Source organism: Perognathus longimembris, chromosome 7 (assembly GCF_023159225.1).
Source record: "Perognathus longimembris pacificus isolate PPM17 chromosome 7, ASM2315922v1, whole genome shotgun sequence".
Taxonomy (NCBI): domain Eukaryota; kingdom Metazoa; phylum Chordata; class Mammalia; order Rodentia; family Heteromyidae; genus Perognathus; species Perognathus longimembris.
The window spans coordinates 75,668,810-75,685,699 of record NC_063167.1 but is presented as its reverse complement, the minus strand read 5'-3'; the positions used below and the strand labels follow the sequence as shown (position 1 = coordinate 75,685,699).

At 39.9% G+C, this 16,890-nt stretch overlaps 1 protein-coding gene across 4 annotated transcripts in view; it reads left to right on the top strand.

The window, feature by feature from the left end:
• Window positions 1-16,596, top strand: part of Evi5 (ecotropic viral integration site 5) — a 165,482-nt gene extending 148,886 nt beyond the window's left edge. For all 4 annotated transcript variants that reach the window (XM_048351975.1, XM_048351974.1, XM_048351972.1 and 1 more), the window contains one exon: window positions 15,506-16,596. In XM_048351975.1, the coding sequence (XP_048207932.1) occupies window positions 15,506-15,817 (312 nt within the window). In that variant the 3' untranslated portion in view covers window positions 15,818-16,596. The remainder of the gene's footprint in view (window positions 1-15,505) is intronic.
• The last annotated feature ends 294 nt before the right edge of the window (window positions 16,597-16,890 follow it).

Below are 16,890 nucleotides of genomic sequence, written 5' to 3'. Positions count from 1 at the left end.
CCTAATATCTGAGAAACTCAACCCATGACATTTTCAGATTTTTACTAGATATTTACTAACTTAAATTATTTATGCTAATGTGTTTTCAGCATTCCCATGAGGGAATACATACTATTAGGTCCTCTTCATGAAGAAAGTAAAATGAAACATCTAATACTGCTTTTGTAAACTTCGAACATGACAATAATACTAAATATACTTATTAACATTTAGAGTACCCCTAATAAGATGTGCTTGAAGGTTTAATTCTGCTTGATACAGGATGCTAAAATGAAGTTCCCTGAGTACTCAGATTTTAAGGCTTGAGTATTCACTTAAATTTCTTCCACTTAAATTTCGAAAGCTGATTATGCCTGGTGCTGATGGCTCACTCCTGTAATCCTAGCTACTTAGAAGACTGAGAATCAGGGTTTGAAGCCATTAGTACAGGAAAGTATGTAAGATTCTTATCTCCAATTAACTGTCAAAAAGCTACAACTGAGCTGTGGCTCAAGTAGTAGAGTGTTAGCCTTGAGCAAAACTAGTTCAGAGAGAGAGTGCCCAGGCCTTGAGTTCAAGCCCCAGAACCAGCAATCCCCCCACCCAGAAATGTTGACTGTCCCTAAGCTCTTGTGGCAGGGTAGTTGCGGGGTTTGAATTCCAAGAATCACACTTGCTGATCAAGTGTGTAGCAGACTACCTTACAAGTGCAAGGCCTGAAGTAAATCCCCAGTGCTGTGAAAGAAAAGATAGAACCAGAATAAGAACTTTAACAATCTGACGCCATAAATACTGAAATGATTTGTCCCAGATCACATGGCCAGCTTATGAACCCAAATGGTCTACCTTCTCTATAGTAGCTGTGCAAATGGATACTTAGCTTTGTCTCTTCATTTCTGCTTCACTCCTCTCCTTCCTTCCTTTTTTTTTTTTTTTTTTTTTTGCTGGACTTGGTCTGGGTACTGTGCCTAGGCTTTTTTTGGCTCAAGGGCTAGTGGTCTACCATGTGAGCCATAGCTCCTCTTCTGGCTTTTTAGATAATTAATTGGAGATAAGAATCTCACAGACTTTTCTGCCCAAATGGCTTCAAAGGGTGATCCTTACCTCTCAGCCTCCTGAGTACCTAGAAACAGTAATTCAGTTTTTATTGGTTCTTACTTTGTTTGAATATATTTTACTGTTATTGTATAGGTGATGCACAGAGGGGAGATATTTTTTAACCATCCAGTGTGTTTATGTAATTTGGTTTTTAAATGATGGTTTGTCAAAGAAATAATAATAGCATCAACACTTTCTCTAGGAACATTTTAAAATGTGCTCCATGAGTTTACTGTCAGTTAAAGGAGAATTGATACAAGACACATTGCTAACTTTCTCAGATTTACAAAAACTAAATATTTTAAGCTGTGGTTGGGAGTCTTTAGTGAGTAAATCATGTGTTTTTCATGAACCGTATCTCACACAAGCAGTTGGGCGTAAGATAATCAGATTTTTCTCTCCCACAAGTGGGACAGCTAAAAATGTCATACAGAGACTTTGCATATGCTGCTTTGCTGCCTGTCTGATTTAAGTTGTTGTGGTCAGTCTGAGGAACCTGTGATGTGATAAGATAGCATTCATGAGGTCATGTGGTTTGTACATGCCCAATCTTAACGGAGCAGCCTGTGCCTCAGGATGAGGAAGAGAGGGATGCTAAGTTGGGCTGAAAGCTTGTTTGTGTTCAGTGATAAAACAGTATAGGTGTACATACTTACATGTTTAAACATTATTTTTCTGCCAAAAGTCAGATTGTCGGAAAAAAATTAATACTACAAATGCATTCATCTAACACTTTATCCTAAACCATTAAACTTTTTTATCACAAATAATTTCTGTTTAAAATGAAGCTGTGGGGAGCTGGGGATATGGCCTAGTGGTAAAGTGCTCACCTTGTATACATGAAGCCCTGGGTTTGATTCCTCAGCACCACATATATAAAAAAAGCCAGAAGTGGGGCTGTGGCTCAAGTGGTAGAGTGCTAGCCTTGAGGAAAAAAGAAGCCAGGGAGAGTGCTCAGGCCCTGAGTTCAAGCCCCAGGACTGGCAAAAAAAAAAAAAAAAAAGAAGCTGTATGGCTAGGAATGTGGCTTAACAGTAGAGTGCTTGCCTGGCATGTATGAAGCCCTGGGTTCAGTTCCTCAGCACCACATAGACAGAAAAAGCCAAAAGTGGTGCTGTGGCTCAAGTAGTAGAGTGCTACCCTTGAGCAAAAGAAGCTCAGGGACAGGTGCCTAGGCCCTGAGTTCAAGCCCCAGGACTGGCAAAAAAAATAAAATAAAATAAAGCTGCAAGAGGTAACCACAATTTATTTTCTGCTTACAGATACAAAAGATTTATATTGGTGGGTAATTTCTGATCAGTTAAATTTTATTTTTATGTTCCTAAATATAAAATTATTTTCAATCTGGAACATCTTCATTGGAAACATATGCAAAATGGCTGGCTTTTTTTTTTTGTGTGTGCCAGTCTTGGGACTTGAACTCAGGGCGTGGGAGCTGTCCCCTGAGCTTTGTGCTCAAGGCTAGCACTCTACCACTTGAGCCCACAGCTCCATTTCTGGCTTTTTTAATGGTTAATTGGAGATAAAGGTCTCACAGACTTTTCTGCTCAAGCTGGCTTCAAACCATGATCTTCAGATTTTAGCCTCCTGAGTTGCTAGGATTACAGGTGTGAGCCACTGGCACTTTGTTGTTTGGATTTTTTTTTGGTTGTTTTGAGTTTTGTTCATTTCTGTATGTGTGTGCATATATATTCATTTTAATGAGCTGTATGTGTTTGGTAAAATTTACCCACTTAAAGTTTGTAATTTGGTGGGTTTTAACTACCACAACCACTGCTAGAATTTTATTTCCCTCAAGAAAGAAAATGTACCCCTTAGCAGTCATCTGCCATGGGTAACTAAACATTGATGAACTTTTTGTCCTTATACATTCTGTATACTGACCATTTAGTATAAATGGAATTACAAAATATGAAGTCTTTTATAAGTACCTTTTTCATCTAACATATAATGTTTTTATGGTCTGTGCATTTGCAGTATATGTCTTCATTCTTTATTTCTTAATATTGGAAAATTTGAATATATTGAATTTTATTTATTGACCACTTAATGGCACTTAGCTTATTCCAACCTTTTGGCTATCATAAGAAAAGCCACTGTGAGTATTCATAAACGATGTGTGTGTGTGAATATAAGCTTACATTTGTCAGAGCTTAATATATAATAGCAGAGCCATTGAGTCATATGGAAACTACCTTCAAGCAGTTGAGGACCTGCCATTCTGTCTTCCAAAGCCGCTGTACCTAGTTATACTTACCCCAGCTGTGTCTGGGTTTACTGATTTCTCCTCACTTTCACCAGCTCTTGTGCCTGGCTTTTGGTGAGAGCCATCCTAGCAGGTGCAAAGTGGCATCTTGTGCTGAGAGTCCTTCATCTGATATATCTCCCTCGGCAGACACAGGACTTCTAACTTTTAAATACCTTCAGTAGATTTTTTTAAAACAGTTTCTTACTTCACTAAAATGTTTTTTAAGCCTTAGATCATTTGTCTTTCTAAGTTTTTATTTTGATAGGAAAAGGAAATGGGACTTACTTATAAAGATATTTGAGCATCAGTGGCTCATACCTGTAATCCTAGCTACTCAGGTGGCTGAGATTTGAGGATTGCTGCTCAAAACCTGCTCAGGGTAGGAAAGTCCTTGAGACTCTTATCCCTAATTAACCACCCAAAAGCCAGAAATAGTGCTAAGAGTCCTAGTCTTGAGCAAAAAGGTTCAGAAGTGGTGTCCAGTCCCTGAATTAAAACTCCAGCATACACACATACACAGGTATGCAGTCCTAGATGTGTCACCAAAATCACAGTGACAAAGAAGAAAATAATTGTCACCAAAATTTAAAGCTTTTGTGATTCAAAGAACACCATCAAGAAAATGAAAAGACAGCCAGGTGCCGGTGACTCACACTTGTAATACTCGCTGCTCAGGAGGCTGAGATCTGAGGATCGTGATTCATTCAAATCCAGCCCAGGCAGAAAAGTCCCCGTGAGACTGTTATATCCAGTTAACCACTCAAAAACTGGAAGTGATGCTGTGGCTCAAATGGTAAAGAGCTAGCCTTGAGCACAAAGAGGCTCAGGGAAAGTGCCTGAGCCCTGAGTTCAAGACCCACAAACAACAGGAAAAAAAGAAAAGAAAGAAAATGAAAAGACATTGTTGAGAATGGGAGATAAAAATGTAAACATTGATCACTTGGCACTGTGGCTTATACCTGTAATCCTTGCTGCTTAGATGGCTGAGATCTGAAGATAGCAGTTCAAAGCCAGTCCAATGAGAAATGTCTGTGAGACTCAATAATTATCTCCAATAAGCCACCAAAAAGCCTAAAGCAGAGCTGTATCTGAAGTGGTAGAGTGCTGTCCTTCAGTGAAAAAGCTCAGTGACTGTGCTCAAGACCACAGTTCATGCCCCAGTACCAACAGAAACAACACACACAAACAAATTAAACATTGATGCTGTATGAGACTTGTTTCTAGAATATATTTTCAAGCTTTTAAATTCAAATACAAAAAAAAAATCCAGTAGTGAGTGGGTACCTGACATGTCTCTACATCACCTTTATAATAACAATAGAAAATATTTTCAAAACAAATACAAGGAAATCCAAAAAAATTTAAAAGAATCTGAACAGACTTTTTTTCCCCAAAATATGTGTAACAAATGACCAGTGCACAGAAGAAAATTAGTGCAACATTGTTACCCATCAGAAGAATGGAACTGAAAACTATAGTGAGATGACCTTTCATAGTTTCTGGGAGGTTTATTATCAAACAAAATAAATATTGACAAGGATACAGAGAAATATGAAACTTATACACAGTCAATAGGAATATAAAATGGTGTTGTTTGTTTGTTTGTTTGCCAGTCCTGGGGCTTGGACTCAGGTCCTGAGCATTGTCCCTGGTTTCTTTTTGCTCAAGGCTAGCACTCTGCCACTTGAGCCACAGCACCACTTCTGGCCGTTTTCTATATATGTGGTGCTGGGGAATCGAACCTAGGGCTTCATGTATATGAAGCAGGCACTCTGGCCACTAGGCCATATTCCCAGCCCTAGGAATATAAAATGGTACAGACACTTTGTGTCAAGTGATGGAACTTTACCATATAACCCAACAGTGCCACCCCTAGCTCTATACCCAAAGGAAATAAAAATCACATCCACGCTGAAAGTTGCATGTGAATATTCATAGCAACATTATTCATAGTAGCCAAAAAGTGAAGACAATCTAAATGTCAGTTAACTGATACATAGAAAAATAAAATGTGGCATGTCCATATGATGAACTGTTATTAGATAATAAAAGAATAAAAGAGGTATACGTACCTCTAACACTGTTTGTTGCCAGCCTGAGCTATCTGGTAAGACCCTGCCTCAAAAAAAGAAAAGAGAAAGTGTTACTGAGTTACAACATAGATGAGAAATGTAAGGCCAAATATTGTATGGCAATGTTTATGTGACATGTTCATCATAGGCATAACTAATGACAGGAGGTAGGTTAGTAGTTAACTGAGGCTGAGGGAGAGGGAGGTTAGTAGGTGACAACAAAAGGTATACAGTCTCTTTGTGGGTGATGAAAATATTCTAAGACCGGGGCTGGGAATTTGGCCTAGTGGTAAAGTGCTCGCCTCGCATATATGAAGTCCTGGGTTCAATTCCTCAGCACCACATATATAGAAAAAGCCAGAAGTGGCACTGTGGCTCAAGTGGTAGAGTGCTAGCCTTGAGCAAAAAGAAGCCAGGGACAGTGCTCAGGCCCTGAGTTCAGGCCCCAGGACTGACAAAACCCAAAACAAAATGAAAATATTCTAAGGCTGGTTCTGGTAATGGTTGTATAACTCTTATAATATACTGAAAACATTGAGTTATGTACTCTAAATAGATAAGTTGTTTATGGATATGAATCATAACTCAGTAGCCAGTTACACCAGTAGTACTGGGGTCTGAACTCAGGGCCTTGCACTTGGTAAGCAAGTACTCTGCCACTTAAACCATGCCCTCAGCCCTTTTTGCTTTTAGTGTATTGTTCCGGTAGAGTGTTATGATGATGATGATTATTTTTACCAGTTCTAGGCTTGGGCTCAGGGCCTGAGCACTGTCCCTGGCTTCTTTTTGCTCAAAGCCAGCACTCTACCTCTTGAGCCACAGCACCACTTCTGGCTTTGTCTGTTTATGTGGTGCTGAGGAATTGAACCCAGGGCTTCATGCATACTAGGCATGCACTCTACCACTAAGCCACATTCCCAGCCCAAATGTTATTTTTTTACCTGGGGCCTAGCCTTGAACCATGATCCTTCTGCATAGTTGGGATTAGAGTCATGTACCACCATAGTTGGCTCTAGTAGCCATCTAGTCTGTCTTCTGGTGAGTTTCTAATGTGGGGCTTTAAGAAATCTCCCTTCTAACCTGGGTGCAGTGGCTCAAACCTGTAATTCTAATGTCTTGGGGGCAGAAATGGGAGGAATCACAGTTTCAGGCCAGTTTAAGCAGATGAATATTTTTTCAGAATTCCATCTCACCCAGTGGCTGGACTGTGGTAGTTATCCCAGTGAAGCAGATATCATTGTTATCACAGTGAAGCATAAGCAGGTTTGCAGTCTAGGCCACTCTGAGCACAGAAAGCAAGACTCTATCGTGAGCATAACCAACACAGAAAGGGCTGGTGGAACAGCTCACTTGATAGAGTGCCTGCCTGTTAAGTGCATGTGTAAAATTCTGAGTACTCCAGGGGAAAAAGAAAGTCTCTTCTAGCCCGTTTATCGTATAAGTTTTTTTTTTTTTTGGCCAGTCCTGGGGCTTCGACTCTGGGCCTGAGCACTGTCCCTGGCTTCTTTTTGCTCAAGGCTAGCACTCTGCCACTTGAGCCACAGCGCCACTTCTGGCCATTTTCTGTATATGTGGTGCTGGGGAATCGAACCCAGGGCCTCATGTATATGAGGCAGGCACTCTTGCCACTAGGCCATATCCCCAGCCCCATAAGTTTTTTTTTTTAAACACATAATGAGCCATCTTTGAATATGCTACTTGCTTGTTTGTCTCTCCCTCCAGACTTTTTTTTACTCACCAAGGGGAGGAGCCTTGTTATTACTTAACTTTGTTTTTCCAGCATCTAGTATATTATTTGTGAGTACACATGTGATTGACTGAATGGACTGATAAAAATCCATTACACAGCTTTAAAGACTATTAATTCCTCTTCATAGAATTCAGTCCTGATAGAAAGAAGTACTTCATTCTCATGAGCATTTTGCTAACAGTTTGAGGTTTTAAATGTTTCAGCTAAAGGTTAAATCAAATGAAATGTACATGGTTCTTTGATGTAGCTTTACAAGTTCAGAGTGAAACAGATGTGAAGTGATTTATTTCCTGTAATTGGTCATAAATTTACATAGAACCTCATAGATTCCTAGCCTCATCACCATTGACATTAGACTACTGTCTAAATAATGTTCATGGTTTGGGTTATCAGAATGTATCGGCTCCCAAGAATAAAGATACTTAGTGGCAGTTTTATTTGCCTGGAATGTTGGACAGACCTTAGGTTCAGATGTCTCTGTAAAAGACACACTCCCCCTCCTGTGGGCTAACAAATGTGCAGTATGTGTTTTCAATTCCAAACTTTCTTTTCTGTCCTTTTCATTTCTACATGGTACATACTGTACATAGTTTTTCACTGCTTCTAAAGCTTTGAGTTTTAACTATTGCATTCTGTCTATAAATTTTTTAAGTACCAATATGTTTTATCTGATTTTTTGTTTTACTTAGACAACACTAATTGTTTTTAATTTTTAAGCTACTTAAGTAATATTTCCATGAAATGTTCTAATGCTTTACACTATTAAGTAATGAAGTTTGGAATTTGGGCATAAAATGATCAAGAAGTTGTGACCTCCAGATGATCGCTTTTAATGGTTTCCTGTTCTCATTCTCTGGAAATCTTTTGGTTTGTGTGCTTGTTGCTAGTTTTAATCTTTGTCATACTTGGAATATAATTTTTGTAGAGAAGCTGTTCATTGAGAAAATTGTAGCATATCATTTTTACTTTAAATTTTGAAAAATGAGAAAACGATTAAAGGTATTCTATAAAGAATCCAATTAAAAAATTACTCTCCAAACTCTTGAAGGGGAGGAGAAAACAACTAAGCCTTTAGAACTTAGAGGTGGAGATCTATATGATTATTGTATTTTGCATATGCCTTCCCGTGAGATACACGCACACACACACATTACTGTATCTCACTTATAAAGAAATAGCTTTAAAAGCCATAGCTCTATGTTTTACAAAGATTGACTATATAAACTCATATGTACAAATAGAAGCTTTATAATCTGATATGACTCAGTCTTGGAAACTTACTGCAACTGTTTTGCAGTTCACTTGCTATCACATGACTCACTTCAGTGCTTTAAACCCCCTGTCTAGTAGTGATCAAAGTTCATTTGGTTAGGGGTTTTTTTTTGGTGTGTGGATGACTTTTTTCCACTTTGTTGTGGCTTGATTGTCTTTCAAAATACCCAGTGCAGTCCTTCCTCTTATGCTTTTGAATCTCAGAACGCAGTGGCTGTCTGTACAGATGCACCCTCCAATCACGCACAAGGGAAAAGATGTTTAACTTGAAATAATATCAGCTTTAACTTTCAATTGCAAGTTGAATAATACTTCAACTTTTAACTCTAAAACATCACAAGTAGAAGGGTTTATCAATTCTGTTCCCCTTAAATGTTAAGATTGTAAAAGGGTACCTATGTGTCTCTAAAACTAAGTGTAAAACTGAACTCACCCTTTTCTGGCTAGTGATGTCCTGCAGTATCTGAATGAGAGCAACAACACACAAACACACACACAGACACACACACGCTCTCTCTGCCAGTCCTGTAGAAACTTGTTCGGGTGATCAGATTTTTCTTTTTCTTTTTTTTTTTTTTGGCCAGTCCTGGGCCTTGGACTCAGGGCCTGAGCACTGTCCCTGGCTTCTTCCCGCTCAAGGCTAGCACTCTGCCACTTGACCACTTGAGCCACAGCGCCGCTTCTGGCCGTTTTTTTTTCTGTATATGTGGTGCTGGGGAATCGAACCTAGGGCCTCGTGTATCCGAGGCAGGCACTCTTGCCACTAGGCTATATCCCCAGCCCCGTGATCAGATTTTTCTCAGCACAAATTTTTCTGTTGTTTACTAATAACCTATATTTGGAAGCTACAAAAGTCTAAATTGTGGCCCCTCTTGGTTTCACAAAAGTAATTTCTGTGAATTTTCTTTTTTCTTTTTATAAAGGTGATATACAGAGGGGTTATAATTATATAATTCAGATAAAGAGTATATTTCTTTTTGGACATTGTCACCCCTTCCTTCACCCTCTCCCAGCTCCCCCCCCCCAAGTAGTAGAGTTCATTTTCAGCATATAGTGTCTGTCTCCTGAGTGCTGTTGCTGTATTCATTCACACTTCATTCTCCATTTCTGTTCCCTACCCTTTGTGTATTTTTTTTTGGCTTTTGTTTTGTTTTCTATTGTTATAAAGGTAATGTACAAAGGAGTTACAGTTACATACATCAGATGAGGAGTATTTCTTTCTGGACAGTGTTACTCCTTCCCTCATTCTCTCCTAGTTTTTCCTTTCCATCCTCTTCTACAAGTTGTAGAGTTCATTTTCAACATAGTGTCTAGTGAGAACCACTGCTGCATTTGTTCACCCTTTGTCCCCCCATTTTTGTGCACCTCCCTTATGTGAATTTTCTTTTAAGGGAATTTAGTGGCTCAATTAGGAAAGTAGACTAATGGAAGTTTTAACCTGCTTAATCATTATGGAGTTCTTTGGGACTTCAGATGATTCACCCCTGCAGGCTATCCCTACTCAAACATTTCAAAGATAATTGTTAAGTGAAATAGTTGTAATGGTTGCTAATACTACTTCTTAGATTTGAATTTTTACAGTCATGCTGTTAGAAACTGCTGTTTCCTGTCAAAACCTACATTCATCAGACTGGGAACATGGCAGTTTCATTTTCTTTATTAACTTTATAACATTTTATACTTTATTCATGACTTACAAAATACATAATCACTTTCCTTTCTAAATACCAAATGCTTTTTGGGCCAATATCATTTGATGCCTGCAGAGAAATCTTAAAATCTAGTCTCTTTGATGGTGCAAGGCTAAGATTTTGTTAATTTTCTAAGTATGACGAGTGTGTCAGATGGCTTATGTATTACTTAAATAAATTGTATATGTTTTTACTTATTTTCACTCTATTTCTTAATGCATAACATGGTGAAGCAGTCCACATCAGGTAAGAACCTTGTCCTATACAGGGCTTGTATATTAGCACTGTCATCTGTCTATTAAAATTCTCACCTGCCATATAGTATCTTCATGGGAATAAAGGAATTCTGTTGTTAAGTCTTCATCTCCCCAGATCGTCTCTTTTCATTGCCTTTTTTTTCTGACTTCTCTTAGGTACTATCTGAAATCTCTGTTAAATATTCCCCTTGAAGACTGGGGAAGGCTGACTGAAAAGTCTGGATCTTTGGGTTGTTGAGCTTGACCTTCATTGGAGGATGGTCTAACTGACATCCTCCTTTGGGGAGTCTTAAGTTTCTTTTCAGGAAAGAGTTCCTTTACTTACCAATTCCAGAGTCCTGATGTTTCTATTCCCTTGCTGAATCCCCATCCTCTCTCCTTCCTTCCTCCCTCCCTTCCTTCCTTCCTCCCTTCCTCCCTCCCTTCCTCCCTCCCTCCCTCCCTCCCTCCCTCCCTCCCTCCTTCCCTCCCTCCTTCCTTCCCTCCCTCCCTCCTTCCCTCCCTCCCTTCTTCCCTCCCTCCCTCCCTCCCTTCCTTCCCTCCCTCCCTTCCCTTTCTTCCCCCTCCTTCCCCCTCCCTCCCTCCCTCCTTCCCTCCTTTCCTCCCCCACCCTCTCCCTCCCTTTCTCTCTTTCTGCCTTCCTTTCTTTTTTTTGCCAGTCCTGGAGCTTGAACTCAGGGCCTAGGCACCGTCCCTGAGCTTCTTTTGCTTGAGATTAGCACTCTAGCACTTGAGCCATAGTGCTACTGAGGAATCAAAACCAGGGCTTCATGCATGCTAAGCAAGCACTCTACCTCTAAGCCACCTTCCCAGCCCTCTCTCATTTTTTTTCTTTTGGACACAAGACCTTTCTGTGAAGTCCTAGCTAGCCTCAAATGCTGCATTCTCCTACCTCAGAGTCCTAAGTACTGGGATTACAGGTTTGCACCACCATACCCAGGACCTTGATGAATCTCAAAAGTACTTCCAAAAAAAGTGATTTTAAAAATTTAATTTCATGGGGCTGGGGATATGGCCTAGTGGCAAGAGTGCTTGTCTCGTATACATGAGGCCCTGGGTTCAATTCCCCAGCACACATATATAGAAAATGGCCAGAAGTGGCGCTGTGATTCAAGTGGTAGGGTGCTAGCCTTGAGCAAAAAGAAGCCAGGGACAGTGCTCAGGCCCTGAGTCCAAGCCCCAAGACTGGCCAAAAAAAAAAAAAAATTTAATTTCATTAGAAAACATAGTATTTTTTTAGTGATACAGACCTATTACTAGCCTTTTCAGAGAATAATTCTTGTTGTCTAGTGTCATGAGAAGTTATTGTATTATTTATCTAGAATTAAGGACAATGGCCCCTCCAGAAATAGCTTACTTGTTTATGTGTTATTTCCTAAAAGAGAGCTGAGTGTAGTGGTGCTTGCCTATCATCTCAGCACACAGAAGGCTGAGGCAAATGATAGCAAGTACAAGGCCAGTCTTGAAAGCTATAATAGAGATAACCTGTCTCAATAAAATATAAACATGAGAAACAGAGAGATGCTAACTTTTATCAGATTTTTTTTTTTTGACCAGTCCTGGGCCTTGGACTCAGGGCCTAAGCACTGTCCCTGGCTTCTTCCCGCTCAAGGCTAGCACTCTGCCACCTGAGCCACAGCGCCCCTTCTGTCCGTTTTCTGTATATGTGGTGCTGGGGAATCGAACCTAGGGCTCTCTTGCCACTAGGCCATATCCCCAGCCCCTATCAGATTTTTTTTAACCCTTTTATTGACCCAAAAGACAGTTGGGCAAACACAAAACACAAAAACCGTTGCTTAGAGTAGTAGCCCTTACCTCAGGATGTGAATCATGTATTCAGCACTTTGAACATTCATACCTAATCCCTACATTTATACATGGAGGAAAAGACTCTTGTTTATAAACAAAGTGCTTCTTGTACTAACCTCCAGATGTTGGAATTGGCTTGATTGTTCTACTGGAAAGATGGCATCACTTGTTTGTATCAGATACCCCCACAGGGCACATGCTTGTCCTTCATAAGCACTTGAGTGTGAATAATATGTCCATTTCACCTAAGTCAATTTCTTACTGACTCCGCGCCATTTGGTTTGAACAGAGAATCTACCCCAGTGATTCTCTGCCCTCCTTTTCTGGTGCTGGGTGTCAAACCAGGGAAACAACTGAGCTCTACTCCCAGACACACACACACACACACACACACACACACACACACACACACACACACACACACACACACACACACACACAATGATGCACAAACTTTAGACTACACCAGAACCTGATGAGATGCCTATACAGGTTTTAGGGTTTCCTTCTCAGGATTTTTTTTCCAGTCCTGGGGCTTGAACTCAGGGCCTGAGCACTGCCCCTGGCTTCTTTTGCTCAAGGCTAGCACTTTACGACTTGAGCCACAGCACCACTTCTGCTTTTTCTATATATGTGGTGCTGAGGAATCAAACCTAGGGCTTTATGAATACAAAGCAAGCACTTTAACACTAGGCCATATTCCCAGCCCCATCGTTCTCAGGATTTTGATTCCTAAGTTCTGGGTAGCGTATCTGCACTTCAGCAGGCCCTCAGTCCTCATGCAGATGATCAGTGGTTTGTATTTCACTATGTAACAATTCATGTCAGTTTGTTACCCATAAACCTAGGAAAGTATTTTGTTTATTTGGAGGAAATAGGGATCCAGTAGACTGGTTTCTGCTTTTCAATATAGTTAGCTCCTAGAAGTCTGCTCACAGGGATAAGCAATATAGCATTTATATCCTAGCAACAAGGACCACTGCCTTTGCCAGATATTCCACCCCACTGGCTGTCCATCTGAACATTGCAGCCCCCTCCATACCAGTGATCTGGGGACCCCTGCCCAAATGCCTACTTCTCCGCCCCAAACTCCTCTTTGTCACTCTTGTGCGCACTCCTGAGTTCAGGGGCCATAAGGGATTGCTCATTTTGACGAGGTAGTCCCTTACCCTTGCTTTGTTCTTTCTTCCAGCAAAAATTGCCTTTACTTTTGTTGTGTTATCAGTATTCACGGAAGCATTAGGTATCTCTTTAGCATTAGGTAGTTCCTTGAATGGTTACTTGTCCATAATTCAACCTATGGTTACTGATCTATAATTAATCTGAAAAGAAACCACAGTGTTTTAATTGTAATAAATTTTGTTAAAGCAAAGGAAAGCCAGAGCTTTCCAAACACTTGGGAAGTTGTGGTTCTTCTGCCTTACTCCTCCTTGTAACAGCCAGGAAGAAGGAGCAAAAGGGAAAGGAAGAGATGAACTGCATTCATGTAGTGCTTGGAGCTGTAAATCACGTGCTGCCTGTGGTGTGGGGCATTGCGTTAGATGCAGCAGTTGTAACAATGCAGTAGCACCACTCTGCACCTTTTTCCTAAAGCCTCAGCTCCAGGGTTATATCCCTTTGTTCTGCCATGCAGAAAGGTACTTGAATTTCATTGTAGCTTCACTGTGGTACTGCTTTCTTGGTCTAGGTCAGGAGAATTCCTTTGTAGGCCACCCATGTAAGCCCCAGCATCTTTGGTTTCTCGTTGTTATGTGCAAGCAGGGAAGCACCGAGGTTTCTTCACGCCTTCCTGGAAGTCTGGCAGGAAAGCTGGGAGGTATTATGTCAAGGGTGTAATGTCCTTACTCTCAGAACCGTTAGTTTTGAAAGTGTTTGTAATATTTCCTGGGTATTTCACATGACCTCTTCAAGATTTGAAAGATATAGTGGCTGAGTACCCCAACACTGTCTTTAGTAATCAGAGCACTTAGTAGCTATTTATTGTCTTCATTTTCAGCCTGCTTTATAATAGAAAAAGATTCTTGGTATAGAAGGGAAACAAAACAAAAGAAATAATAGAAATTCAACTTTGTATTTGAAACATAAAATGTTTTAGGGAAAAAACTGATATCTTAATAGTTGGAAGTGATATTGTCTGGGGTCTTGATTTCCTGCCTCCTAGAAATACATCTGAAATATTTTTTATTGAGCTGAAAGATTTCTGGGATTTACTTCAAAAATAATCCAGAGGGCTGGGGATATAGCCTAGTGGCAAGAGTGCCTGCCTCGGATACACGAGGCCCTAGGTTCGATTCCCCAGCACCACATATACAGAAAACGGCCAGAAGTGGCGCTGTGGCTCAAGTGGCAGAGTGCTAGCCTTGAGCGGGAAGAAGCCAGGGACAGTGCTCAGGCCCTGAGTCCAAGGCCCAGGACTGGCCAAAAAAATAATAATAATAATCCAGAGGCAGGAAGATTGTCTGAGATTATTTATTGAAATGAAGTAATGAGTACATTATATTATCTTCAATGGATTGCACTTGTAATCCTAGCTACTCACAAGGCTGAGATATGAAGATCATGGTTTGAAGCCAGCCTGGGACAGGAAAGTCTGTGAGATGCTTATCTCCAGCTAACCACCAAAAAGCCAGAAATGGTAAAGTGCTAGCCTTGAGCACAAAAGCTCAGGAACAGCACGCAAGCCCTGAATTCAGGCTCTAGGACCATCACACACACACAAAATTTGGGCATATATATGTGCGTGTATGTGTGTGTGTAAAATCTTTAGAATAACGAAGATTTCGTTTGAAGCTAAACTCTGTTACTAACTGCAACATTAATGAGTTCACCTACCTCAGTCTTCATTTTCTAATCTGTAGAGTAAAAAAAACAAGACTTTCATAGTAATTCCACATAAAGTAAAAATAATAAATCCAACTGCATCAGACTTTTGTAATTAAGTTGTGTACACATCATATAACACACAAAAGGCACTTAAAAATGATAATGATGGGGTTGGGAATATGGCCTAGGGTAAAGTGCTCGCCTCATATACATGAAGCCCTGGGTTCAATTCCTCAGCACCACATATATAGAAAAGGCCAGAAGTGGTGCTGTGGCTCAAGTGGTAGAGTGCTAGCCATGAGCAAAAAGAAGCCAGGGACAGTGCTCAGGCCCTGAGTTCAAACCCCAGGACTGGCAAAGAAAAAAAAAATAATGATCATATCTGTAAGCAGGAAAAAAAAACACATCAAGGTGTCTTTAAAGACCTTCCACATGACACATTAGCCTTCTTGGGGTGTGCTTGTCCCCTGCATTTGTGTGTACTAACTTGAGTTTTGTTTTAACAGCTCAGGTGCCTAAAAGGCCAGAGGAGCTTCACAGGCCAACGTCCTTTTGATGGGATCCACATTGTCAACCATTTGCTAGAAGATGAGGACTCATTCCATTCCTCTGATGAAGATTTCATAGAAAATTCCCTACAGGAAAGTACCATTGCTTTTCCTTTGCATCGGGAACCTGACCCAATGTCTTTGGACCCCACTGTGGCAGATGGTAGCGAAAGCGAAACAGAAGATGGTGTGCTAGAAACGGAAGAGACCGAGCAAGTGGTTCGGAAGGAGCAGCCCCCACACAGAGAATCATATTCAACCACCGTCTGACCTTCACTGTGATCTCCACTGGATTCTCCAAGGAATTGGTTACCATATGATAAGGGAGTTTTGGAACAAACTGTTTCATATGTACATATACATATATATATATATATATTTTATGATCTTATCTGCCTTTTATCTTTGCCAAACTTTCACCACTGATTTTCCATTGCCATAAAGTAGACTGGGATATGGTCAATGGGTAAAATAAGGTTCTAGCAGTATTACTGATTACTAATGTTTCTTGTGTAGTAAATAAGATGATAACTCAATATGGGGACCAATTTGAAGTTACAAAACTATGGAAAACTGGGTTTTCTTCAGACAAAACTGCTCTTGTGCAATATTTTATGCTCAGTAAACAAATTGTATATTTATGTTTATCAACTTGTTTTCAGAGTGCTCTCTAGACCTTTTGACCAAGACATATATCTGATTTACCAGGTGTTATTTTGGAGATTTTGTTTTCCACTTTTAGTGGGCCACTAACAGTTCTCAAACACAAAGCCTCTTTCTTTATAATTTTATAAACACAAACTAATTGTTACCTGTTTTGAGTTTAAGATTTGTTTTACTTTCTAACTTTTATGTGTGTATGATACTTCCATGTGTTGGTTACTTTCAAATATATTATTTGTATATATTTATAAGTCTGTACTACCCAAACATTGGATATGATTTTATATAAAGAATACACATATTGCAAAATGACTGCTTTTAGCCTCCTAACAGAACTTCTGTAAATAATAAGTTGAAGGAAATAAAATCAGACACTAATATTTTAATAGCTTTAGGCTTAGCATTCAACAGTAGCAGATTCACCACTGATGGCTGTTCACAAACACTGTCAGCGAAATCTTCATGTGTATGTAATTTAAGCAGTGGGCCAAGGGTCCAAAATGCGAAATGATTATGTCTACAATAACTTGTGAATATTATCTTCAAATTCTCTTGTTTCTGATCAGTAGATAAAGCCATAGACTCCTTTCTTATTAGTTCTTGCTTTTGTATCATTTAGACTGCCCCTCCCCAGAAACCTGAATGCCTGTCATTAATATATAGTTTAAAAAAAAAACCCA